General features: G+C 40.5%; 1 protein-coding gene across 1 annotated transcript; it reads left to right on the plus strand.

Moving 5' to 3' along the window:
• The first annotated feature begins 403 nt into the window (after window positions 1-403).
• Window positions 404-15,297, plus strand: LOC117211149 (homeobox protein Hox-A4). The gene is made up of 2 exons (XM_033454777.1): window positions 404-2,368; window positions 12,177-15,297. The coding sequence occupies exons 1-2, from the start codon at window positions 1,426-1,428 to the stop codon at window positions 12,863-12,865; spliced, it is 1,632 nt and encodes a 543-aa protein (XP_033310668.1). The 5' UTR covers window positions 404-1,425; the 3' UTR covers window positions 12,866-15,297.
• The last annotated feature ends 8,722 nt before the right edge of the window (window positions 15,298-24,019 follow it).

Below are 24,019 nucleotides of genomic sequence, written 5' to 3' on the forward strand. Positions count from 1 at the left end.
GCAGCTTTGCTCGAACGATCTAACGCATCTATTACTAAGAGGAACCTCCAAATACGATAAAAGCCGCGTCACCCTAGCGACATCTGCCAATTAGCATGGTGATATCATTTAACCGCCGATGTGACGATCTCAATAACGTTAGACAGCATCGGCGTGGTTTTCGTCGAGCATTGACCATGCTGGCGTAAGATGGATTTCAGAAGGATGGAGGCGGGTTAAGGAGATCCGTAGGAGTGACTATACCGTTCTAGGTACCCTGGAGTATGGCCCCATAAGGGCACAGGATCCACGCTTTCCGTGGCAGGGGTTGGTCTCGTGCTTCCGCGGAGTGGGGTTAGCTAGCGGCAGAGTAAGAGGAATGACGAGGAGAGGGGGTGTCCCGGCTCTCGGCAACGGCTCGAAGCCAGCCGGTCTCGTTGGACCTGGAGGGAGTTGGGAACAGAGTTGCCGGAGTTGCCAGACGAGTTTCTGCCGAGGCAGGACGAGCTCACTTTCATGGCTCTCTGACAGCTTGGCCGGCGGTCGATGGTGCCTATGTTCCTCGGATCGAATCGCTTGAAAGAATCAGTGTGAAGTGAATGGGATCGATCGGAGTTTGAGAAGGTGTCATATGGTGATCGGATATTTCAGCGGAATTGAAGATTTAACGAGCGATTGGTAGAACTTTTCCAATGCATCGAGGACATTGATCGAAAGTTAGAAAGATTATCGTTGATAAAATAGTGTAAAGTGTGTATGATTAGGGAAAAAATTGTAAAGAATTCTAACGTCATAGAGAACGAGTGCGTAGAAGAGCTCTGGTGACCGTCGCTCGCGAAGGAGGCACGAAGAAAGAAGTTGGTGCACCTGCCGCAGTGGTTCTCGTGGCGCCACTCACGTGTTGCATGCGTGCCGCGCTATCCATCATGGTCGCAAGCTTGGAGCAGCTCTGATTGGTCGGTGCCGCGGTCACGTGGTATGGTAATTGGGCTTCGGTGGGCGGGAAGGAGCGAACGAGGCCGCGGAGCTTCGTGGAAGATCGCAAAAGTGGCGGAAGGAGAGGAGAGGATAAGCAGCTGTCCACCGGGAGTCTGCTACTCTCCGTGGTCTTGCTCTTTTCGCTCGTTTTCTCTCCCCCTGTCTTTCTCCCTTTTCCGTCTTCTGCGTCTAGACGCGGTACCCTTTCCCCTCCGGTGGAAAAAGTCACCCTGCTCGCGGCGGCAGAGAGGGATGTCGGCCACGGGCCACAGTGCAGTGCGGTGTATACGCTTCCAACAATGAATATCATCAACATGGAACCGTGAGATTCTATGAATTAAACCTGGAACGTCGACGGAGGGTCGGACGAACTGAAAAGGTACCGTGACTACCGTCGATCATTGTTTGGCGTGTAACGAGAGTCGAATCGTGGAATCGGCCGTCGCGAGACGAGAAGTCCACGCAAACATGAGTTCGTTTCTCATGAATCCATCCACCGGCGGTGGATATCATCATCACCAACACCAGCAGGCAACTAGCAGCCATCATTTGGCCGCGACTTCCGTGATGGTGGATCCAAAGTTTCCTCCTAGCGAGGAATACAGTCAGAGCAACTACATCCCGTCCACTGGAGCGGAGTTCTTTCCCGCCAGCGGGGGTGGTCACCACTTGAATCATCCGCAGTCTCATCAGCTACAGTACGGTTATCATCAACATCATCATCAAGCGGCGTCCACTCCTTATGGAGCGTCGTCCGCGGTGCAGCTAAACGGCGGCTATGCCGGCTATGGTAGCTACTATGGGCCGCATCATCCTCATCATCAAGTGCACGCCGTTCATCACGCGAGCCTGCATCCTCATCATCACGCGGTGGGCGCCTTGGCGATGCCGCCGGAGGCTCAACAACCGCCGCTCACGTGCCCGTCGTCGATGCAGAACCAGCAACAGCCACAACAGCAGCAACCACCTGTGTCCGCATCGACTGTTCTCGGCTCCACTCCACTATCACCGGGTATTATGCAGAATCATGTGCAGCCGCCGGATAGTCTTCAACATCATCAACAGCCGAGTCAACAGCAGACACCGCACGAAAATAACGCGTGCAGTCCGGCGAGTTCTAGTCAGCTGCATCGTGACAACTCGCCGGATCTTCAGCAGCAACCGTCTACCGGTCAACAGTCTCAACATTTACAAAACTCGCAGCAACAGCAACCGACGCAACAGCAACAACAGAACCAACAGCAGTCGCAGCAACAGCATCACGTGGACGAGGGCTCCGATCAGGATGACATGGAAGATGATCAAATGATGGACGGGTCGCCGGGCATGCTGGAGGATGAGGAAGAGGAAGAGGAGAACGGGGACCGTGTGATTTATCCGTGGATGAAGAAGATTCACGTTGCTGGTGTCGGTGAGTTGGAACTTTCAACGCCCCTTTTTATTCCTACAACCCAGTGACGACGAAGATTGAGCAATTGTAGCATGGTAGCTCAATTTAGACAGGTCTCACCACGAAATATGCTATTTCCAGTTATTTGGCGATTAAACGTGCAGGCTTTAATTGAATTTTAATTGATAGTTTGGAAATTATAGGTTAGAAAATGGCACGATCTTTGTCCGACGGAACATGATGACTCTATAATCCCAGGTTTTACTACTTAAAAAACGTACTATTCGTCTATGTTTCATTGTCACATAACCTATTCTGATATTCCGTATACTCTACCGTATTATGCTACATATTCCATTGTATTATTCAGCTTTAAACCAGTTTCTTTGCCTTACTTCAGCGTGTTCTCAGTTTCATCGTGTTTTCTGACAATCCGATTCATTGCACGTGTTCGCTTTTTTGTCGTTATTAGCTCATTATTAAACGTCTGACGATAAAAACATAATCGCCATGTGTTTACCGCACGCCACCGAGCGCATGACGAGAGTTCGGAAGCGATGTTGCAGGATTTACCTGTGAAACTAATACGCCGAGGCCGCAAGGTGACGCGTTACCGACCAGTCGGAAGACTGATGGGCTGCAATTTATCGTTCCACCTTCCGATCACCTGTGCGAGATTTTAGAAGCCTACCCATTTACCACCTATTCGGTTACGCTTAGTGCCGCTATTCTTCATCTCGTATCACACGTCAACTTGAGAAATAGCGAACTTTAAGGGCGATTCTAAACAGAAATATTAGAAAAACAGACAAATCGATGGAAGGTTTATCCTATTGTTAGAAATAGGTTTTAAGCATAGACGCGTGTTATACGATCTCGATCATTTTTTTTTCTTTCTTTTTTTCCATTTTGTTTACCTGCTCGTAGCTGGTTCGCGTTACAAACAGATAGACTTTCCACTAAGAAGCTTCTAATAATAAACGCATAAAAATTACTCGCAACTTGTTATATTTCTCGCACGAGTGAATGTCGTCTGTCTTGTTTTTTAAGAAGATCGATATCGAATAGAAAATGTCGAGGAATTACACGATAACATAGTACACAAGCTTGCAATACTATTCATTGGAAACGCGGCTTGAGGAATGGCATGAGTGGTACGTGTAACGAACGTTGCCGTCTGCGGCAGGCATTTCGCAGAAGGATTATGAATCTACAAAGGGAATTTTTGCAACGTAATATGCCAGAGAATTGGGCTGCCTTTGCAGCCTCAAATTTCTATTCCGTTTTGACCGGGGAAAGTGCTGTTCATTCCAGCTTGCAACTATTTCGCTTTTCAGGCCGTTCTACACGGATACTATCGAACCGGAATATCATAATTCATATTTCCAGGTAACAAAAAATATCATCGATGAAAGAAGCACGGCGCACCGTATGCGAAACAAGTTTTTAACGCGTCGTTCCACCGTAACAAAGGTTTTCTTCCTACCTTTTTTCCTCAATGTATTGTAAGCTCCGTTGGAATCGAGCTATGGCTAGTTGAAAGCTCGATAGTTAAGAAACGATTGGAAAAATAGCTTTGAAAATTATTTGAAAATTATTCACGTATCTGGATAGTTTTGGAAAATTTTATTTCGATTTTATTCTTTTCTTGTTTTATATAATTTATCTGGATATTAAAATATGGTGCTTTCTTTAATTTTGGTTATATGGTTTTCAAAAATGCTTAGAATATTCTTCTATATAGTTTTATATAGAAATTGTTTACCAAAACTTACGTAGAAGAATGCAATATAATTCTAATTCGTCGTGGCGAACAATCTTACGGGTCATATTCTTCATTTTCTTGCAAGAAGAGAAAGTTCTATCAACTATCAGTATCAGCATATCATCTATGACATTTTGTGTCATAACTAGACTGAGAATATTTATGTAATTTTATATTGTTATAAAGTTTAAAGAAGTTTAAATTGAGAATTGTTTTATGATTTACAAATTACAAGTACTTTGCTTCCAATAGCTGATATCTTTTTGCACATTTCTGTATCTTTAAATTATCCACAAATGCACAGAAAGTTAGTTCTATCAGCTATCAGTATCAGTATATCATCTATGATATTCTGTGTTATAACTAGACTGAGGATATTTATGTAATTTTATTTTGTTATAAAGATTAAAGAAGTTTACAATTGAGAATTGTTTTATGATTTACAAATTACAAGTACTTTGCTTCCAATAGCTGATATCTTTTTGCACATTTCTGTATCTTTAAATTACCCACAAATGCACAGAAAGTTAGTTCTATCAGCTATCAGTATCAGTATATCATCTATGATATTCTGTGTTATAACTAGACTGAGGATATTTATGTAATTTTATATTGTTATAAAGATTAAAGAAGTTTACAATTGAGAATTGTTTTATGATTTACAAATTACAAGTACTTTGCTTCCAATAGCTGATATCTTTTTGCACATTTCTGTATCTTTAAATTATCCACAAATGCACAGAAAGTTAGTTCTATCAGCTATCAGTATCAGTATATCATCTATGATATTCTGTGTTATAACTAGACTGAGGATATTTATGTAATTTTATTTTGTTATAAAGATTAAAGAAGTTTACAATTGAGAATTGTTTTATGATTTACAAATTACAAGTACTTTGCTTCCAATAGCTGATATCTTTTTGCACATTTCTGTATCTTTAAATTACCCACAAATGCACAGAAAGTTAGTTCTATCAGCTATCAGTATCAGTATATCATCTATGATATTCTGTGTTATAACTAGACTGAGGATATTTATGTAATTTTATATTGTTATAAAGTTTAAAGAAGTTTAAATTGAGATTTGTTTTATAATTTTCAAATTACAACAAATACTCTACTTCCAATAGCTGATATCTTTTTGCACATTTCTGTATCTTTAAATTATCCACAAGTGCACAGAAAGTTAGTTCTATCAGCTACCAGTATCAGCATATCATCTATGACATTCTGTATTATAAATAGACTGAGAAAATTTATGTAATTTTATATTGTTATAAAGTTTAAAGAAGTTTAAATTGAGAATTGTTTTATGATTTATAAATTACAAGTACTTTGCTTCCAATTGCTGATATTTTTTTGCACATTTCTGTATCTTTAAATTACCGACAAATGCACAGAAAGTTAGTTCTATCAGCTATCAGTATCAGTATATCATCTATGACATTCTGTATTATAAATAGACTGAGAATATTTATGTAATTTTATATTGTCATAAAGTTTAAAGGAGTATAAATTGAGATTTGTTTTATGATTTACAAATTACAACAAGTACTCTACTTCCAATAGCTGATATCTTTTTGCACATTTCTGTACCTTTAGATTACCCACAAATGCACAAAAATTAGTGTAGTTAGTTAGAATTCCTTCTTTTGTCTCACCAATATGTTGCAGATGTACATATTTCAAAAGTGGCACAACTGAAACAAATTCTTTAACTATTATTAGAAGTTTACCAAAATATGATTTAATACTAAATACTTAGTTGACAGGAAAATAAACTCCAACAAACAATAGTCAAATATTTTAGTAATGTTCCATCCTTGGTCCTGGAAATCCTCCTCTGGTGATCTTCACGTTCTTCCAACAAAGGTCTGAATTATTTTAATTTATGACACTTTTGAGATATGTTCCATCCTGAGAAAATACTGCAAATATTTATATAATTTTATATCGTTATAACAAATTAGAAGCTTCAAGAAGTTTAAATAGAGATTTGTTTTATGATTTACAAATTACAACAAATACTCTACTTCCAATAGCTGATATCTTTTTGCACATTTCTGTACCTTTAGATTACCCACAAGTGCACCAAAATTAGTGTAGTTGGTTAGAATTCCTCCTTTTGTCTCACCAATATGTTGCAGATGTACGTATTTCAAAAGTGACACAACTGAAACAAATTCTTCAGCAGAAGCGAATAACTATAATTAGAAGCTTACAAAATTATCATTCGATACCAAACGCTTAGTTGACAACAGAATAACCTGCAACAAACAATAGTCAAATATTATTTCAGTAATGTTCCATGCCTGGACCTTGGAACCCTCCTTTGGCGATCTTCACGTTCTTCCAACAAAGGTCTGAATTATTTTCATTTGATACGATATGCTCGATCCTGAGAAAAGAATCGCAAGCTCCAAATGCATGTTCGCGGAGCGCCGTCATTTTTATCCGCAGGAGTATCATTTTCGCGCATAACACGGTCCTCGCTTTCACGTTCAGTGCCGGTGAAGTCTGGTATGCGTGTCCGACGGCCTGTCGGAGACTGCAATCTCTCCCCCTTTGGATGTTCGAAGCTCAGCGACCGGACGTTGCTGTTAGGAGGGGCTTCTCGAGACCGTCGGTCAGCTTCGGAATGGAATGTGTCTGCACAGATTCTAAACTGAACTCGCTGCCATGCTTCCTCTATCGTGCTCCTACGGACCACCAAGGAACGCATCTAGCATGCCACGCGAGGATTGACGTCGCTTGTGATACGACCAACGAATCGATGCACCAATCTCTTCTCGTGTGTCACCTTCGTCGCGACCTGAACCGATGCTAGTGACGAGCCACGATGGTCACTTCTGATATCGAGTCTCGGTTACAACTCTTTAGAAGAAAACCATAGAACTACGATAGAGGCTTGTGATAAGGCGAGAAATAAATGGGGTGTAAAGTGGACGAGGAAATTGTACTGTAGAATTTTGTTTGGGTTCATCGAGGGATGTGCAATTCATGATATCAGCATTTAGTGATTGTCTTCATTATCTGGGATTTTTCACCTATGCAATAGGCGTTGATGCTCAAAACAATTGAAATAATTGGGTTCAATAGACGGTTGGTTGAATCAGCTTGCATCAATAAATGGAATTCTTCTATTCAGATTGGAGTTCATTCAACATTGGAGCTCCTTCAACCTCTGCATTATTTATGATTTTTTGTTTATGTAATAGAATTTTAAATTTATGTGAATAGAATCAAAAGTTATTTTATTTGATGCCAATTAACATTTTTTTAAGTTTTGCTGTAGAGGCTTAAATAATAAAAAGTGATCAGAAGAACAGAGAGTGATGGAAGGGGTTGAAAGGGTGAGATAAAAGTATACTACAGTTGGGTCATCCAAATTTAATACGGGGGTTGTGAAGAGCACAAAACGATTAGAGGATCGTTGTTTGTCACTTTGATTTTTACACCCACTTCTTATGACTGTGCATTTTTTCTCAACGACTACCTTAAAGTCAATCTTCATCGCGGTATCAGACGAATAACATGTCAATTTATCAAGCACATGAGACTTTTTCGCTTCTGTTCGTTCAATTGTGTAACGTCGCTCAAATGATGGCATCTGAAATAATGTGAAGATAAGAAGTTTGATATTATTTGGATATTGTATGATCTTATTTGTAAATTTGGAATATTGATGACTATATAATATTTATTATTGTCTCTGGACTATGAAAATACCAAATAACTTCAGACTTGCACTTCTTCAAAGTGCTTTCTTCTGAACAACTTACTTTCAATTTTACTGTACATACAATTTCCATATTGTTTCACAATCAAAAGGAACCATTTGAATTTATCAAATGTATGTTGGAATATCAAAGCAAATCATCATTCTTTTGACTAACTTCAGCTTGCACTTCTTCAAAGTGCTTTCTTCTGAGCAACTTACTTTCAATTTTACTGTACATACAATTTCCATATTGTTTCACAATCAAAAGGACCAATTGGAATTTACCAAATTTATGTTGGAGTATCAAAGCAAATGATCATTCTTTTGACTAACTTCAGCTTGCACTTCTTCAAAGTGCTTTCTTCTGAACAACTTGCTTTCAATTCTACAATGTACGTACAATATTCATATTGTTTCACAATCAAAAGGACCAATTGGAATTTACCAAATTTATGTTGGAGTATCAAAGCAAATGATCATTCTTTTGACTAACTTCAGCTTGCACTTCTTCAAAATGCTTTCTTCTGAACAACTTGCTTTCAATTTTACAATGTACATACAATATTCATATTGTTTCACAATCAAAAGGACCAATTGGAATTTACCAAATTTATGTTGGAGTATCAAAGCAAATCATCATTCTTTGACTAACTTCAGCTTGCACTTCTTCAAAGTGCTTTCTTCTGAACAACTTACTTTCAATTTTACTGTACATACAATTTCCATATTGTTTCACAATCAAAAGGAACCATTTGAATTTATCAAATGTATGTTGGAATATCAAAGCAAATCATCATTCTTTTGACTAACTTCAGCTTGCACTTCTTCAAAGTGCTTTCTTCTGAGCAACTTACTTTCAATTTTACTGTACATACAATATTCATATTGTTTCACAATCAAAAGGACCAATTGGAATTTACCAAATTTATGTATGAGTATCAAAGCAAATCATCATTCTTTGACTAACTTCAGCTTGCACTTCTTCAAAGTGCTTTCTTCTGAACAACTTGCTTTCAATTTTACAATGTACGTACAATATTCATATTGTTTCACAATCAAAAGGACCAATTGGAATTTACCAAATTTATGTTGGAGTATCAAAGCAAATGATCATTCTTTTGACTAACTTCAGCTTGCACTTCTTCAAAGTGCTTTCTTCTGAACAACTTACTTTCAATTTTACTGTACATACAATTTCCATATTGTTTCACAATCAAAAGGACCAATTGGAATTTACCAAATTTATGTTGGAGTATCAAAGCAAATGATCATTCTTTTGACTAACTTCAGCTTGCACTTCTTCAAAATGCTTTCTTCTGAACAACTTGCTTTCAATTTTACAATGTACATACAATATTCATATTGTTTCACAATCAAAAGGACCAATTGGAATTTACCAAATTTATGTTGGAGTATCAAAGCAAATCATCATTCTTTGACTAACTTCAGCTTGCACTTCTTCAAAGTGCTTTCTTCTGAACAACTTACTTTCAATTTTACTGTACATACAATTTCCATATTGTTTCACAATCAAAAGGAACCATTTGAATTTATCAAATGTATGTTGGAATATCAAAGCAAATCATCATTCTTTTGACTAACTTCAGCTTGCACTTCTTCAAAGTGCTTTCTTCTGAGCAACTTACTTTCAATTTTACTGTACATACAATATTCATATTGTTTCACAATCAAAAGGACCAATTGGAATTTACCAAATTTATGTTGGAGTATCAAAGCAAATGATCATTCTTTTGACTAACTTCAGCTTGCACTTCTACAAAGTGCTTTCTTCTGAACAACTTACTTTCAATTTTACTGTACATACAATTTCCATATTGTTTCACAATCAAAAGGACCAATTGGAATTTACCAAATTTATGTTGGAGTATCAAAGCAAATGATCATTCTTTTGACTTTTTGCCTAAGAAGAGATAACTTTGATAATCCGGCTCGAATTTTGTTGAGTATTTCAGCAATTTTCCTCAGCTATTTATTTCCACACTATATGATCTTATTTGTAAATTTGGAATATTTATGACTATATGATATTTATTATTGTATCAGGACTATGAAAATGACCAAATAACTTCAGACCTGCGTTTCTTTAAAATGCTTTCTTCTCAACAACTTGTTTTCAATTTTACTGTACTTACAATTTTCATATTATTTCATAACCAAAAAGACCAATTTGAATTTACCAAATTTATGTTCCCATTCTTTTGACTTTTTGCCTAATAGCTTTGATAATCCTGCTGGAATTTCAACGAGTATTTCAGTTATTTGACGCTCGAGCAACACGGCCTTGAAATATCGGTCAGCCGATTGGAAAATGTAGAGTCAGTTGTTTCAGCGTTTCACTGGAGAACGATGGTGTCGGTGCACGTGTCACGCTTCTTTATCCATTGCGATCGGTGATCGCGCGTTCCATGAAGTCGAGCGTGTGCCACCAGACGGTGACACGTCGCCTCGAGACTATCGGCAATAGTACAAGTCTTAAAATAATGATGCTTGTCACTGGTCGAAGCCTGTACTCGTTCGAAAGCTGCAACAAATTTAACATTCAGATAGTACGACTTGAAAATGCTCACATGGATGCATGTTATTAATTGTCTGCTGTGTTTTTACTTCTCATTTGTTATCACGATTCACTTTCGATTCTTTTTTTCTTTTTAGCGGTTAAATAAACCTTTATTACACACGAAAATCTTGAACAGTATCTCGAGATTGTTAATTTTAAATCATCCAGTTAGAGTATTCAAGTTTCTTGAAATAGAATTATATTTATACTTTAAATGTAATAGGTGGAAAATCGCGTTATAAAGAAGAAACGTCAAGAGTGAGAGAGAATGTACGATAAAAATCCGATTGTATTAAAGAATTCATTCATCGAGTTATTTCTTAAGTCGTTTCTACACGTGTCGCGGATAAATAAGAAAAATCGATTGCCGCATATTAACTAGAAAAATCACACGATAACATCGGCGTGTAATTGCTTGAATAATCGCTTGGCTATTCGTGGCGTGCTATTTTCTAATGACAGATAAGGTCGAAACGATTACTTGCTAAAACTCTGTAATCGTACAGAGAAAGCTAATCATATTTATTCATCATCGAATATAACTTCTGTTATTAAATAGGTTTGGGAGTTTGGTTTTTTAATGAACTCACGCAGATTCAAGTTTTACGTTCTATATTTCACCACCATGTACCAGCCATCTGAACACATCGGATACACTTAGATAAATAACACGTGGTCGACGCGTAAGACAATGCAGCGTCGTTAGAAATCGTACCAACTTAGCTTGTAGGAACTAGCGATCATACCAACTTAACGTTTCTTAACAATTTCAAGAATATATTATATCTAATTTCTCGTTATATTCTCGGTCCCCTTAAAAACAACCATATTCAACCATACGATTTTAATAAATTCGACCAGATATTGGTCTCTAGAAGTCAGTCAGCTAACTTCACTCGATTATTTCTAATTTCTTGTTATATTCTTGGTCCCCTTAAAAACAGCCATATTTAAACATACGATTTTAATAAATTCGACCAGATTTTGGTCTCTGGAAGTCAGTCAGCTAACTTCACTCGATTATTTCTAATTCCTCGTTATATTCTTGGTCCCCTTAAAAACAACCATATTCAACCATACGATTTTAATAAATTCGACCAGATATTAGTCTCTGGAAGCCAGTCAGCTAACTTCACTCGATTATTTCTAATTTCTTGTTATATTCTCGGTCCCCTTAAAAACAGCCATATTTAACCATACGATTTTAATAAATTCGACTAGATATTAGTCTCTAGAAGCCAGTCAACTAACTTCACTCGATTATTTTAATTTCTCGCTATATTCTCGGTCCCCTTAAAAATTACCATATTTAACCATACGATTTTAACAAATTCCACCAGATTTTGGTCTCTGGAAACCAGTCAGCTAACTTCACTCGATTATTTCTAATTTCTCGCTATATATTCTCGGTCCCCTTAAAAACAACCATATTTAACCATACGATTTTAATAAATTCGACCAGATATTGGTCTCTGGAAGCCAGTCAGCTAACTTCACTCGATTATTTCTAATTTCTTGTTATATTCTCAGTCCCCTTAAAAACTACCATATTTAACCATACGATTTTAATAAATTCGACCAGATTTTGGTCTCTGGAAACCAGTCAGCTAACTTCACTCGATTATTTCTAATTTCTCGCTATATATTCTCGGTCCCCTTAAAAACAACCATATTCAACCATACGATTTTAATAAATTCGACCAGATTCTGGTCTCTAGAAGCCAGTCAACTAACTCCACTCGATGTCTCTGTTTGGTTCTTGCAGCGAACGGCTCGTACCAGCCAGGGATGGAGCCGAAGCGACAGAGGACCGCGTACACGAGGCACCAGATCCTCGAGCTGGAGAAGGAATTCCATTACAATAGGTACCTGACGAGACGGCGACGGATCGAGATCGCTCATACCCTGGTGTTGTCCGAGCGGCAGATTAAGATCTGGTTCCAGAACCGGCGTATGAAGTGGAAGAAGGACAACAAGCTGCCGAACACGAAGAACGTGCGCAGGAAGAACGCGAACGGTCAGACAGCGCCGCCGTCTGCGAAACCGGCTAAGACGCCGGCCACCAGATCGAAATTGGCAACCGGGAACAACAACAGTCAAAGGAAGAACAACAACAATTCCCCGTCGAGTGGAATCGACGCTAGTTTGGATTCGGGCGTTGGTTTGACGGACATGGCAGACGTGCACGCGGTCAACGCCGCTCTTCCGCATACGAACGTGGTTCATCCGAGTTTCCAAGGTCACCCGCATCCTCTGGCCCATCTTCAAGCACAGCTGAGTCATCATCATGTGAGTGGCATGATGGAGGGCCCGACGGGAGGACCGTTGGGACACATCGGCTCCGGAAGTATCAGTCCTCTTGCCCCGGCGACCAGTCCGTCTGGACTGTCGCAGGTCTCCGCGCCCATTCCGCCACCGGCGATCAAGTCCGATTACGGGCTAACGGCGCTGTAACATCCGTCCGGGGAACCGGACTGTTCAAGTCGACTGCCCGGCTTTGTTGGTACTGCTGCCCAGGAGTTCGTTTCTGTTTGGTCGTAAAAGTATTCGTTTTCAATTCGTTAGCTATTTATCGAGTGAGCTGAAGTTTCACGAAACCATCGAACAGATTGGGCGAATGGAAAACGAGGTGGACAAGTTGTTTCAACGACTGAAGAACAAAGTTGGCTACTACTGAACGCATCAGGGTAGACACTTAAAGAGGAAGAGCTGCGTCATCCTTTGATCCTTGCTGCAACGAATCATTGTTTGATGGATGATCTGCCGGCAAGAAAGAGATTCGAGTAGCCGGAAGCGCGGATCCTCCATTACAACCAGCGGCGGTTCTCCAGGACGAATTCTGGCATAATCTTGCGTTGGCCTAGAAAGGAACATCAGTTACTGGAACGTGGTCTAGAAGGCACGGTGATTCGCGCAAATCGTCTATTGTGTCTCAGTCGAAACAGTGACCTGAATACACAAAGGATGGCACTGAAGTTTCCTGCGGTCTTTCTCCTTCCCAACACGGCTGAGTCATCATCATCTGGATGATACGGCGGACGATCGAGCGGCTGGTCTGGTAAAACAAATGGGCGCTCACGATGTCGCTTACTAATTTTCTTCACTCCCGGTGCTCTCTGACCGTTGGGGTTCACACTGTCTGTGACAGTAGCGTCGAGGTAACAGGGATGCTAAACAACGTCTCGCGCTAGGTCTTCGCAAGTAAGAAGTACCATGGCGCGTACTTGAAGACTGAGTGACGATGTCGAGGACGTTTGTCAAGTGTCACTAGGTGTAGAAAACAGGGTGCAGGATTTACAAGCTCTGGTCAGGAACTGATAGACATGGGACAGTTTATAAAAGAGTGTGGAAAGATGTAAGTTATCGTTTGAAACCTTGTGAAAGAACGTCAGGCCGGACAACTGGCGAGTGTTCGTGCGTACCGTTGAAGAACCGCAAAGTTTCTTCTTTCTAACGATCGAATTCTCTGCGTTTCAAAAGCTTCTTCCCTTGCATTATTTCTATTGGGTTCTTGTAACATTGAGACTTCCGCGAAAATTGATTCAAAATATTTCACAGCACACTATAAGGGTTTTCAAAAGTCGAAGCTTCGAATCCAATCTTCCACTATGACTCTTCCGATAGATAACCGCCCCTCGATCCAAACGTAAAAAAGGAGATGGGAAAAAGGGGTCGATTCGTTCCACGACGCGTGAAACTGTACATACACCTGGATAACGTACGCCATGTATATAGTCGTGTAAAGAAATTCTTATTGCTATGTGATTAAAGTGCATCGTATTTCGTATGTCATTACGTAAGTGTGCGGTCTTAGTGTCTTAAGTATTCGATAGGGAACTGTCACAGAAGGTTCCAGCCACGGAAACACATTTATGTTCAGCAAGCGTGGACTCGTTTCTTCGCGTAGAAGGGAAATTCGTTTCAAAGGAAATGTACAGTGACGCCTGCGTTTCGATATGAACGTATTTATGCAAAAATAAGAGAGACAAAGTTAATAAAGTAGTGAAGAAAATAACTGAGAATATTTGTCTGTAAATATCATGCGGATTTAGCTGCGTTTTCTTTCACTTTAGCGAAAGAGCTAGAACTCCACTTCGCAAGATCCTATTCCCATAGAAACTTGATTTTCCCCGTTCCTTTTCAAATTTCCTGTTAACAGGCCCGTTCGTTTGTCCAATCGTTGTTGAATTTGCCAGAGTTGTTTGCTTATGGAACCGGAGTTCGTTGTCCGGGGCAAAGTGGAAACTTCCTGTACTCGTCGGACAGGGCGTAGCGAGATCGTCGGACCGATCCAGGCTCTGGCCAAATCTCCTGAAATTCACTTGAAGCTCGCGTCACGTGCATGTTGTAAATAATGCTGCGAGATATCGTCTATTTTTATCGAGAAAGTATACCGAACGACCAATAACGAGGATTTAGGTTACAAACAGAAAAAAAAAAAGATGTAGCAGGTGGCGTCAAACGAATCGATGTATTACGAGAGAGAGAGAGAGAGAGAGAGAGAGAGAGAGAGAGAGAGAATAGCAATGAAAGGTTGATTTAAATGCACGGAGTCGCTGTGACGATATACCAAAACGATGTTTATCTGATTAAATGTAAGAATATAGAGATATTAAGAAACATTAAACACGTTCTATCCCGAGTGAACGAGGATGAAAGGCGATCCTAGTGTAATTAGCCAGTTCTAAGCAAGCAAGTGCACGAGTTTACAAGAACGTTCTATTAAGTGTGACATTATATTCCTTGACATTCTACCGATATAATGTATATAGCCTGTACGATAAGAATCGGCACACTTCGATAATTATCTTTATATTGATCGTAGTGATCGATTAAGATACAATCGTGAAGTAAATTCAATCAATAAATAAATGTTTCGTAATTTACAATAACGTCGTGTTTCCTAAAAAAAAAAAAAAAATCGACATCCTTCCATCTAAATTTGCATCGAAAGAATTTTGTACTTTTTTTTTTTTTTTTTCTTAAGAATCCAGTGATTCTATTAATGTCAACTTATCGTTATCGTATCGGGCATAGCCTAACTGGTTTTTAGCGAACTATTATCATCGGTTTCGTTGCTTCTACGTACTTAAGTTGCGCGCATTCTCCTCCTCCCACCCCCCTCGCCCCCCCTCGCCCCCCTGCTCTCCTATTCGTCGTTATCGCGAACGTGAAAAATGAACATTTCGGTTATTATAGATTTATTATGTGGCGCATTCTTATCGGTTTTTCGCGCGATACATCATTCGAAGCAGGAAACAAACGATAGCCAGCCGAGTCGAGGTAAACTTGTTAGTTGACGGCGTTGACAGTATCTCATCCATATTACGTATGCAAAGTTGCGTGCATATATTTACCGGTTTCATGGAGAAGCCCGCATAATAAATCATTTGCCTTCGAAAAAGGAATACACGGATCGGTGGAAAACGCGCGAGAAAAATAACGAGATAATGCCACGTATGAATCATTCTGATAAAACCGACGAAAGCGCGTAACGTGGCCTTTGATAGCGGACCCTCGGACGACTTAATGCCGCGAAAAAATTCAATTGTCCGCTATCTTCTGCACAAACGAAACGTCAATTTGTTACGAGGCAATCGTTTCACGCTGTGCAGCCCAATTTACCGTCAACCACGGGAAATGGCTTTTCTAGCGCTATAGGGGCTCGCTAGAACTCTACATCAGTCAATTTGAGATTCCATGGGTTTATTAAATAAGGCAGAACGATGACTAGCACATTTCGACGAATATTTGACGAACGCTTCGGTGAAGGCAATTCGACTCTTAAAAGAAGGAAAAATGGCCAAATGGTGACGACCATTGTTGCCAGATCATCTAATTTCCAACGTTATCGCGAAGAAACGTTAGAAAACGACCAAGTAACGATCCTTGTTAAATAAATTCTTTAATTTCCAGCAGCAATGGTTACCATTCCGTGGTCATTTCATTTCCTATGTCGTCGTAAAGAAATAGTTAAGAAACAGCTAAGTGCCAATGACTATCCTTCCTAAGCTAACCTAACCTAACCTATCCTTGTCTAATTTCCATCATTCGCATAATTCTTCAACTCTATTTTATTATATGTACACGTCCATTTTAAATATCAAATTCTATCGACAAATTCGGCGCCAGTTCTCCATAGCAGAGATATCGATTTCTTACAGTGGGGACATTCGACACATACGTAACGCAGTATTACGCTAGCAGTACAGTTTACGAGCATCGAGGGGACATTCTGTTGGGTAGCCCGAGCGCGAAAGGGGTTCTCCAACGGGTGCCGTTTCTCCTATATGCGTACGCGCCCATGCGTGCAACACTGTGGCTGTTGCGCATGCGCGAACACGTGCGTGGTTGCCGCAGCATGGACTGGGGATATGCCGCAGCAGCCTCGAAAAGAAGGGTGGCACCCGGAAAGCGAATGAGGGGCCGCCTGCACGACCCTGCCTCCGCCCATGCAACCAGCAGCCCAGCCAACAGTCGAGATAACCTGCTACCACCCAGGATCGAAAGTCAGACATGGCTCGTTGCTGCTTTCGTTTCATGTTTTCTGGAATAATCGCGTCGCCTGTCCGCGATGCGACGTTGTACGCCACGTTGTCATTGCGAACGACCCGGTGCTCCGGAATTTTTTACCATTTGGGCGAAAGTAGGCGTTTCTCAGGCAAATGATATTTACAGTATACTTCTTTCGTATTTTCAACTGTGCTGCGTTCGTTTCATCATTTCCGAGTATTTGGTGAATGTTAAGAAACATGTCAGGGATACGAGAAAGCTCTCGTTGTGTTAAACTCTTCTTAGAACTGAAATTCAAAAAATGGTTGATAATTCTGAATATATTGTTCTGCAGTTTTCAATGGTTGATAATTTAAGAACGATGGGAGGTTAAAATGTATGGAACATAGAACCATTCCACAATGAAATTAGGAGTGGCAGACGATTTCGTGTTGCTGAAAATTGGGAATGTTTCAGTCCACGTCCCGAAACAATACGTGTCGTTATTCCATCGATCTGTAAAACATCTTCAATTCAACTAAGGTTAATTCGAACACGGTGTACGATAGATCCATAACGAATTTCGAACTAGATTCCCTAGTTTTGGGGTAAAAAGCGAAGGGAATCAGCAAGCGACACGGTTACCAGCAAGGTTCTCGAGGAGGAAGGAAGCACACAAGAGCAGCTAATTGCAAGATCTATACACTGATCCGCTATCCACGGAGCGACCTACGTTCTCTTCCGGTCTTGAATACCCTTACAAGCCACTCTCGGATATAGATCGTGTTGGGCGTGAATTAAGGTAAATAGGCTGACCGGTTGATTGTCCTGAACTGGGTCTTTAACGGACTATATCCCTCGAATTACTTGGCAATTATTTGTCTCTACATCGAAAAGGCTCCATTTGATATTGGGACATCTACCTGCTCGAAAAGGCAAACAAATTTTGCTTTAGTCGAAATACAGGCATTTGCAACGGAGTTAAGGCACAAGAAATACAAGAACGCAGTTAGAGATAATATTAGGCACAGCAGATAGATGAGAGTACAGTAATTTGATCCGAGTATACTTAGTTCAAAATGAAGTGCAATGTTCTGTAGTGTTTTATAAATATTATAAGGCAGAAATAGCAGGTTTATAATAAAAAAGATAGAAGCACTGAATGGGTAGATTAAAAAATGGAAAATCTTGGAAGAACGACAGATACCTTGTTCCTACGTGACATTAAAAATCAAGGGACGATCTTTGTTGCAATTTCCTTCTACTCGTCCAATGTGTCCCTGGTCTCTTTGGGGGTGGGAACAGACAGCGACACTCTACGAACGCGAAATACCTTCCGGGCCGGTTATCAGATCCTCCTTACGATTCGTGACCCTATTTTCAGGCGGCGTTATGCCACCTACACGCCACGTTCCACATTCGTTGCGCCAAGACAAATGATCCGTATGCGTCGGTCATTTCGCCTCGCATCCGCCTGGCAATCGCGCGATCTACAAGCTGTACGATGTACGGTGTACAGTGGGTGGCCAGTGAATCGCTCGTTTGGCAAAGTACGGGGACAAACAACGTGAAATTCGCGCCTTGTCTCGCCCCCCACCACCCCCGCAGCTAAGATTTAACGGGTTTCTGACCACACACTTCGGTTGCGCAACATTGCTGCGATCAGCCTAACAAATGGTTCGTTGGGAACCATCAACGTTGCACTGTTTAAGTCGATTGCAACTTTGGGTTGGCGAGAAAATGCATTTTCTTGGACTCGTCCAAGCGTCGATCGACTTTTCTTATCGCAAGCTGACGCCATTGGAAAATGCTACTTTTCGAGGACTGTAACGCGACAATCGAATAACTTAAAATCCTTGCTTCAATGTAAAATTGAAAATTTGAAAAGAAGGACAACAATTTACGTCGAAATTTTGAGCGTACGAAGAGAAACGTTTAATTATACGCCGAAATGTGAAGTTCAAAGTTCTCTGTTGAATTTCTGAAAAATATTTGACGAATGAATCGGAGAAGTTGGAATAATACTCCGTTGGAGTATTGGACAAGACTTCCTGGAGTTTTTGAGTAGATTGGAAGATTTATGATGAGACGTAACAAGGTTGCAGTTGAAGGTAGTGCGGTTGCAGCCAGCACTTCCTGTTGAGATAAGTGGACAGCTGAGGACTCGGGAAAGTGATTGCAGTTTCTGAAGCAAACGTTGTCTGACTTCGAAATTGCACGCCTACTGCATTCACCAAAACCGTACTTTACTGTCATTTTTTCAACTTCCTATGAACTTTTGCTTTATCTCGCTTTCTATTTAGATAAGTTTATCCACATAGGACACGTGGCGTTCATGTTGAGAATTGTGGATCTTGAAAGCCGAAATAACGGTATAGGAACACTAAATTTACGCTTGGAATTAATATTAGAATAATTATATATTTATTTGATGGACGATTGCAAAGATATTCATCGATACACACTTGCACGCGTCCACCACTTTCTTCCATACCCGACTGTTTACCGACTGTACTGTTTACATTCATTTGTTTCGTAAACGCCGCGTACACACATACTTCCACACACTGATACTCACATACAAGTATCACTACTACGCATCTAACCTATTCTAGCACATAAAATTACACGTATCTCAATAATATTATTTTATTGAATTAGGTATGATCCCTAAGGCTTAATAAGTAATCACTCATTCGATATGTCTTGTGTTTGAAATTGAAGCTTGTCGAGAATATTGAAATAAAAATTAATATAATTTTCATTTGCTGTGTTGTAAAGTTTCTGTCTCCTTGCATTCGTGATACAATGTCTTCTGTTCGTAATATCAATTTTTAGAGAACGTTGAAACAAAGATCGGTATAAATTTCGTTCTGTGTCTTTCATTTGTATTATGTTATAGTCACTGTTTCAATTGTATTAGGTCGTCCGGAGTTTCTTTCCTTTCATAAAGTGATATTAGATGAACAACAATTTTTGTTTTATATTTGTTGAGAATTTTGGATCTTAATAGCCGAAATAACGGTATAGGAACACTAAATTTACGCTTGGAATTAATATTAGAATAATTATATATTTATTTGATGGACGATTTCAAAGATATTCATCGATACACACTTGCACGCGTCTCAATACTTTCTTCCTTACCCGACTGTTAACCGACTATACTGTTTACATTCATCTGTTTTCGAGACGCCACGTACACACATACTTCCACACACTGATACTCGCATACAGGCATCGCTACACCGCTACTACGCAGCTAACCTAGTCCAGCACATAAAATTATACATATTTCAATAGTTCAATATGGCTACTGGATAATTCATGGTTAGACTTGGTGTTCAGTAGCGCGGCGGTCGGTCGAATTTGAAAACAGCAAAAATGACGGGGATTCGAGCGATCCCCATTATGTGTAATTGGAGGGGATTAACGAGTCACGACTCCATTTATCAGGGCTCGTAATTACAAAGCATCCCGCTTCTCTCTCTCTTTCGTGCCACCCCTTCTCGCCGTGGCGCGTTCATCGCGTCACTTTACGCTCGCTCCACCGACTGACTGACATCCCCCAGAGGCAGTTTCGCATCTCAAATACACATTAGGCTGTAACTAAAGATAACAGGAGCCCCGTGTCGTCGACGGGGGAGCCCGGTGAAATTAGATTCGAAACCCGCAGACACCGCGGACACCTCGTCACCCTGTATTCGATCACCGCTGAGATGCTAATCGTAACTCCGGGAGACCTGCATCATTTTACCGGGGAAACGATGGAAATATGTTTTGAAAATTGACGGCAGTTGTAAACGATGGACGATCATGCGAATTGCTTGAAACCGTTCTTGTTATGTACAAACAATTATCTTGGACTTTGAAGAATAGATAGCTATATATAAAGGAGTAATCAGATGCTGGAATTTCTGAATTTGAAAATACACAATTGGGCGTCTATCAATTGAAGTGAATTAAATAACATTGAATAGAACATTGAAGAAGATTGTTAGTAAATTTTTAGAAGGATGACAATATGGTCAAAAGACAACAGAATGAAGAAAAATGAACGCTGCTGTAGAAAGCTACATTTTGAACCTTGCATTTGATTGACTTATTTTTGATTCAGTTAGTTTCGTATATCACACTTGGTGTGTTTATTTATATAAAATTCTCGAAATTGTTACAATGTCATCAAGATAAGAATGTCTGGAATATTTAATAACGCATAAACCATATTCAATAAGTTGGTTGCAATGAAAGACAAAATCAGTTACAATACTGGGACAATGTTTTTTTCTTTAGCAGGGCAGTTAAACGAGTCCGGTGTTACTGCACAGTAGCAATCGTGGACACGCGCGGTTGATGCAGCGACCCAGCCGGAAAGTTAACACGGGCGGTCGCGTCGATCCTCGGAATTAATTAAAACCATCGAAACGAGGGGGACGTGTATTTTTATCTGGCTCGGTCCTGGTGACACATCTATCTCGAAGCTGCCGTATCACGTAAAAAAGACGAGTTCTGCTACCGCCTGCTACTGCTACCGTAACTTTATCTTCGCTGCCAATCCCAATGCGTCCATTTATAAGTTTCCTTATAAGTATCGACTCGCGTCGCCTGCTTGCGATCAAATCTGACTTCTGGATTGACAACTGACTCGAACAAATCGTCGCTGATTGTTGTTAAAATGTTTCTTGTGTTGTGATTGCTCGCGATACTGGTTTTATGGAAGGATGAACCATGGTTCCATTAATCTGTAGCTCTTCGTAGTATCTTTCAAAGAATATCAATATCAGACACTGAACAATAACGTGGAGCAACGAGTAGCAACAAGAACTGGAAATAAATCTCTAAATATACCTTCTTGCTTCACTAAGATTCAAGTGAAACGAGCCACCTCATCCCCATCAGCCTTCGTTTCTTTCTCTACAGATCATTATCTCGACGAAACAGTTTTCTTTTCGCTTTCACGACGTTTCCAAGCTATCCGCTGCCCTGTCCTCCGTACTATCCTCCGCCAAAAAGAGCCAACAACGGCTGCAAGTCAACTTGACGAAACAACTTGCGAACGAGTCGCCGCGGCAACATCAGCCACCGCGAACCGCGCTATTACCAGGACTCGTCGACGGTACCTGTCGCTAGTCGCTGCCCCTGCGTGGATCAGCGGCCCGAGAAAAAGAATCAGAGCGACGGAGAGGCGACTACGTGCCCGTCGGCCAACAGATAGAGACGAAACGAGCAGCCTGGGCGGCGCAAAGACTTCGACTCGCAAGCCGCACGTTCATTAATCTTGATCGGATCAGTCGAGATAGCGGCGAGCTGTTTCGGAAACCCTCCCCCACCAGGCGTTCTCATCAAGTCCCCTAGTACCATCGTTTCAACCTCCTCTTCCTCCACCTCCACCTCCACCACCGCCTCCTTCTTCATCTTCTTCTTCTTCTTTCTCTTCTGGCTCGTATCCTCCATCCGCGTCTCGCAGCTCCTTTTTCTTTCTCCAACTCTTTGCTGGACCCTCCTCTGCACACCAAGGGTTCAGGGGCGCAAGAAAACCCCCAGGACGGATCGGTACCGCAGTGCCGACGACGGCCAGCCGTTTTAATTCCGGCTGAATCGACTGCCAATCCCCTTCCCTCGACCTCGTTCGCCCTCTCCCCTCTCTAGCCTGCATCGAGCCTTTATAATTCATTAAATTCTTTTTTCTCTCGTTGCACAGCCTATTCGACGTGAACTCGGTGATCTTCTCTCTGTTCGTATGGTTGCATGTGCGGTGCTGTTGAGAGGAGAAGGTACGCTCGGGGTGACACTCCAGGTGTTGCGTGTTTACTGTACTTTGCCTGTGCAGGAATTTTCGCCGATCATTGATCAAGATAAACTCGTGATCTTCTTATTTGCTGGAAATAACAATATTTGATGAGAAACAGGACGGATTCTTTAGTCGTTCTTGGGTGTAAGTTCTGTCAAGATTGAAACTTTTGTGAATGTTACTCTACACACGTATTAACATTTTGACTGCCACGTGAGCCGTATATGGCCCACGGTTTCTCCTGTGACCAGAGCGCTTCAACTTCTTACGATTGTAAAAATTGTATGAAAATAGACAGTTAGGGCATTTTCAATATAACCGATGAATAGAGGATACTTTGAAATAAAAAGTGATCCATTGAACAATTAAACATTTTTATTAGAACAACAATAAAAAAAAAATGAGGACAAATCTTGCATCTAACGGTGCACTGTGTTTGCTCCATATCTTTGAGGGGTAATCCACGAATATTATTATAAACACACCTTTTAACTTTTGTGAATGTTACTCTACACACGTATTAACACTTTGACTGCCACGTGAGCCATATATGACCCACGGTTTCTCCTGTGACCAGAGCGCTTCAACTTCTTACGATTGTAAAAATTGAATGAAAATTGACAGTTAGGGCATTTTCAATATAACAGATGAATAGAGGATACTTTGAAATAAAAAGTGACCCATTGAACAATTAAACATTTTTATTAGAACAACAATAAAAAAAAAATGAGGACAAATCTTGCATCTAACGGTGCACTGTGTTTGCTCCATATCTTTGAGGGGTAATCCATGAATATTATTATAAACACACCTTTTAACGTGTAAACAACGAATGCGAATGGTTTGTTGAAATAAACCAAGCCTTGTTACAATATGTTGCTATCAACTGTCAGCAAGGCGCCACGGTGGTCACCAGTGACTACCAATAAGATAAACGGTCCATTGGGGAAGAACGTTGTCTTACATCATCAATTTACTATTATTTTGCCATTACATGCTTTGAATAATAAAAATCCCCCTGTGGCGTCCTCAGCGAAACGTGTGATTTCAAAGTGTTCAATTATTTCTATTGCTGCTGAAGATTATGAAAAGTTACTGACGCTACATACGACGTCATTGCGAAGTTATCTTCAATTCGTCTAGATGTCGCTTAAAACATCGTGTACATAATATAAGAAATAGATATTGACAAGCAAAACTGAATTGATGGCCTTGAAATTATCTTCAAGGTACTCTCACAGATACTTTGTAGGTTAGTTAGATGCTGAACTTAAGCAACACCCGGTATATGAATATTGTCTGAAATTGGAGCAACCGATAACTAC

The sequence above is a fragment of the Bombus bifarius genome, unplaced genomic scaffold, assembly GCF_011952205.1.
Source record: "Bombus bifarius isolate JDL3187 unplaced genomic scaffold, Bbif_JDL3187 scf7180000008218, whole genome shotgun sequence".
Taxonomy (NCBI): Eukaryota; Metazoa; Arthropoda; class Insecta; order Hymenoptera; family Apidae; genus Bombus; species Bombus bifarius.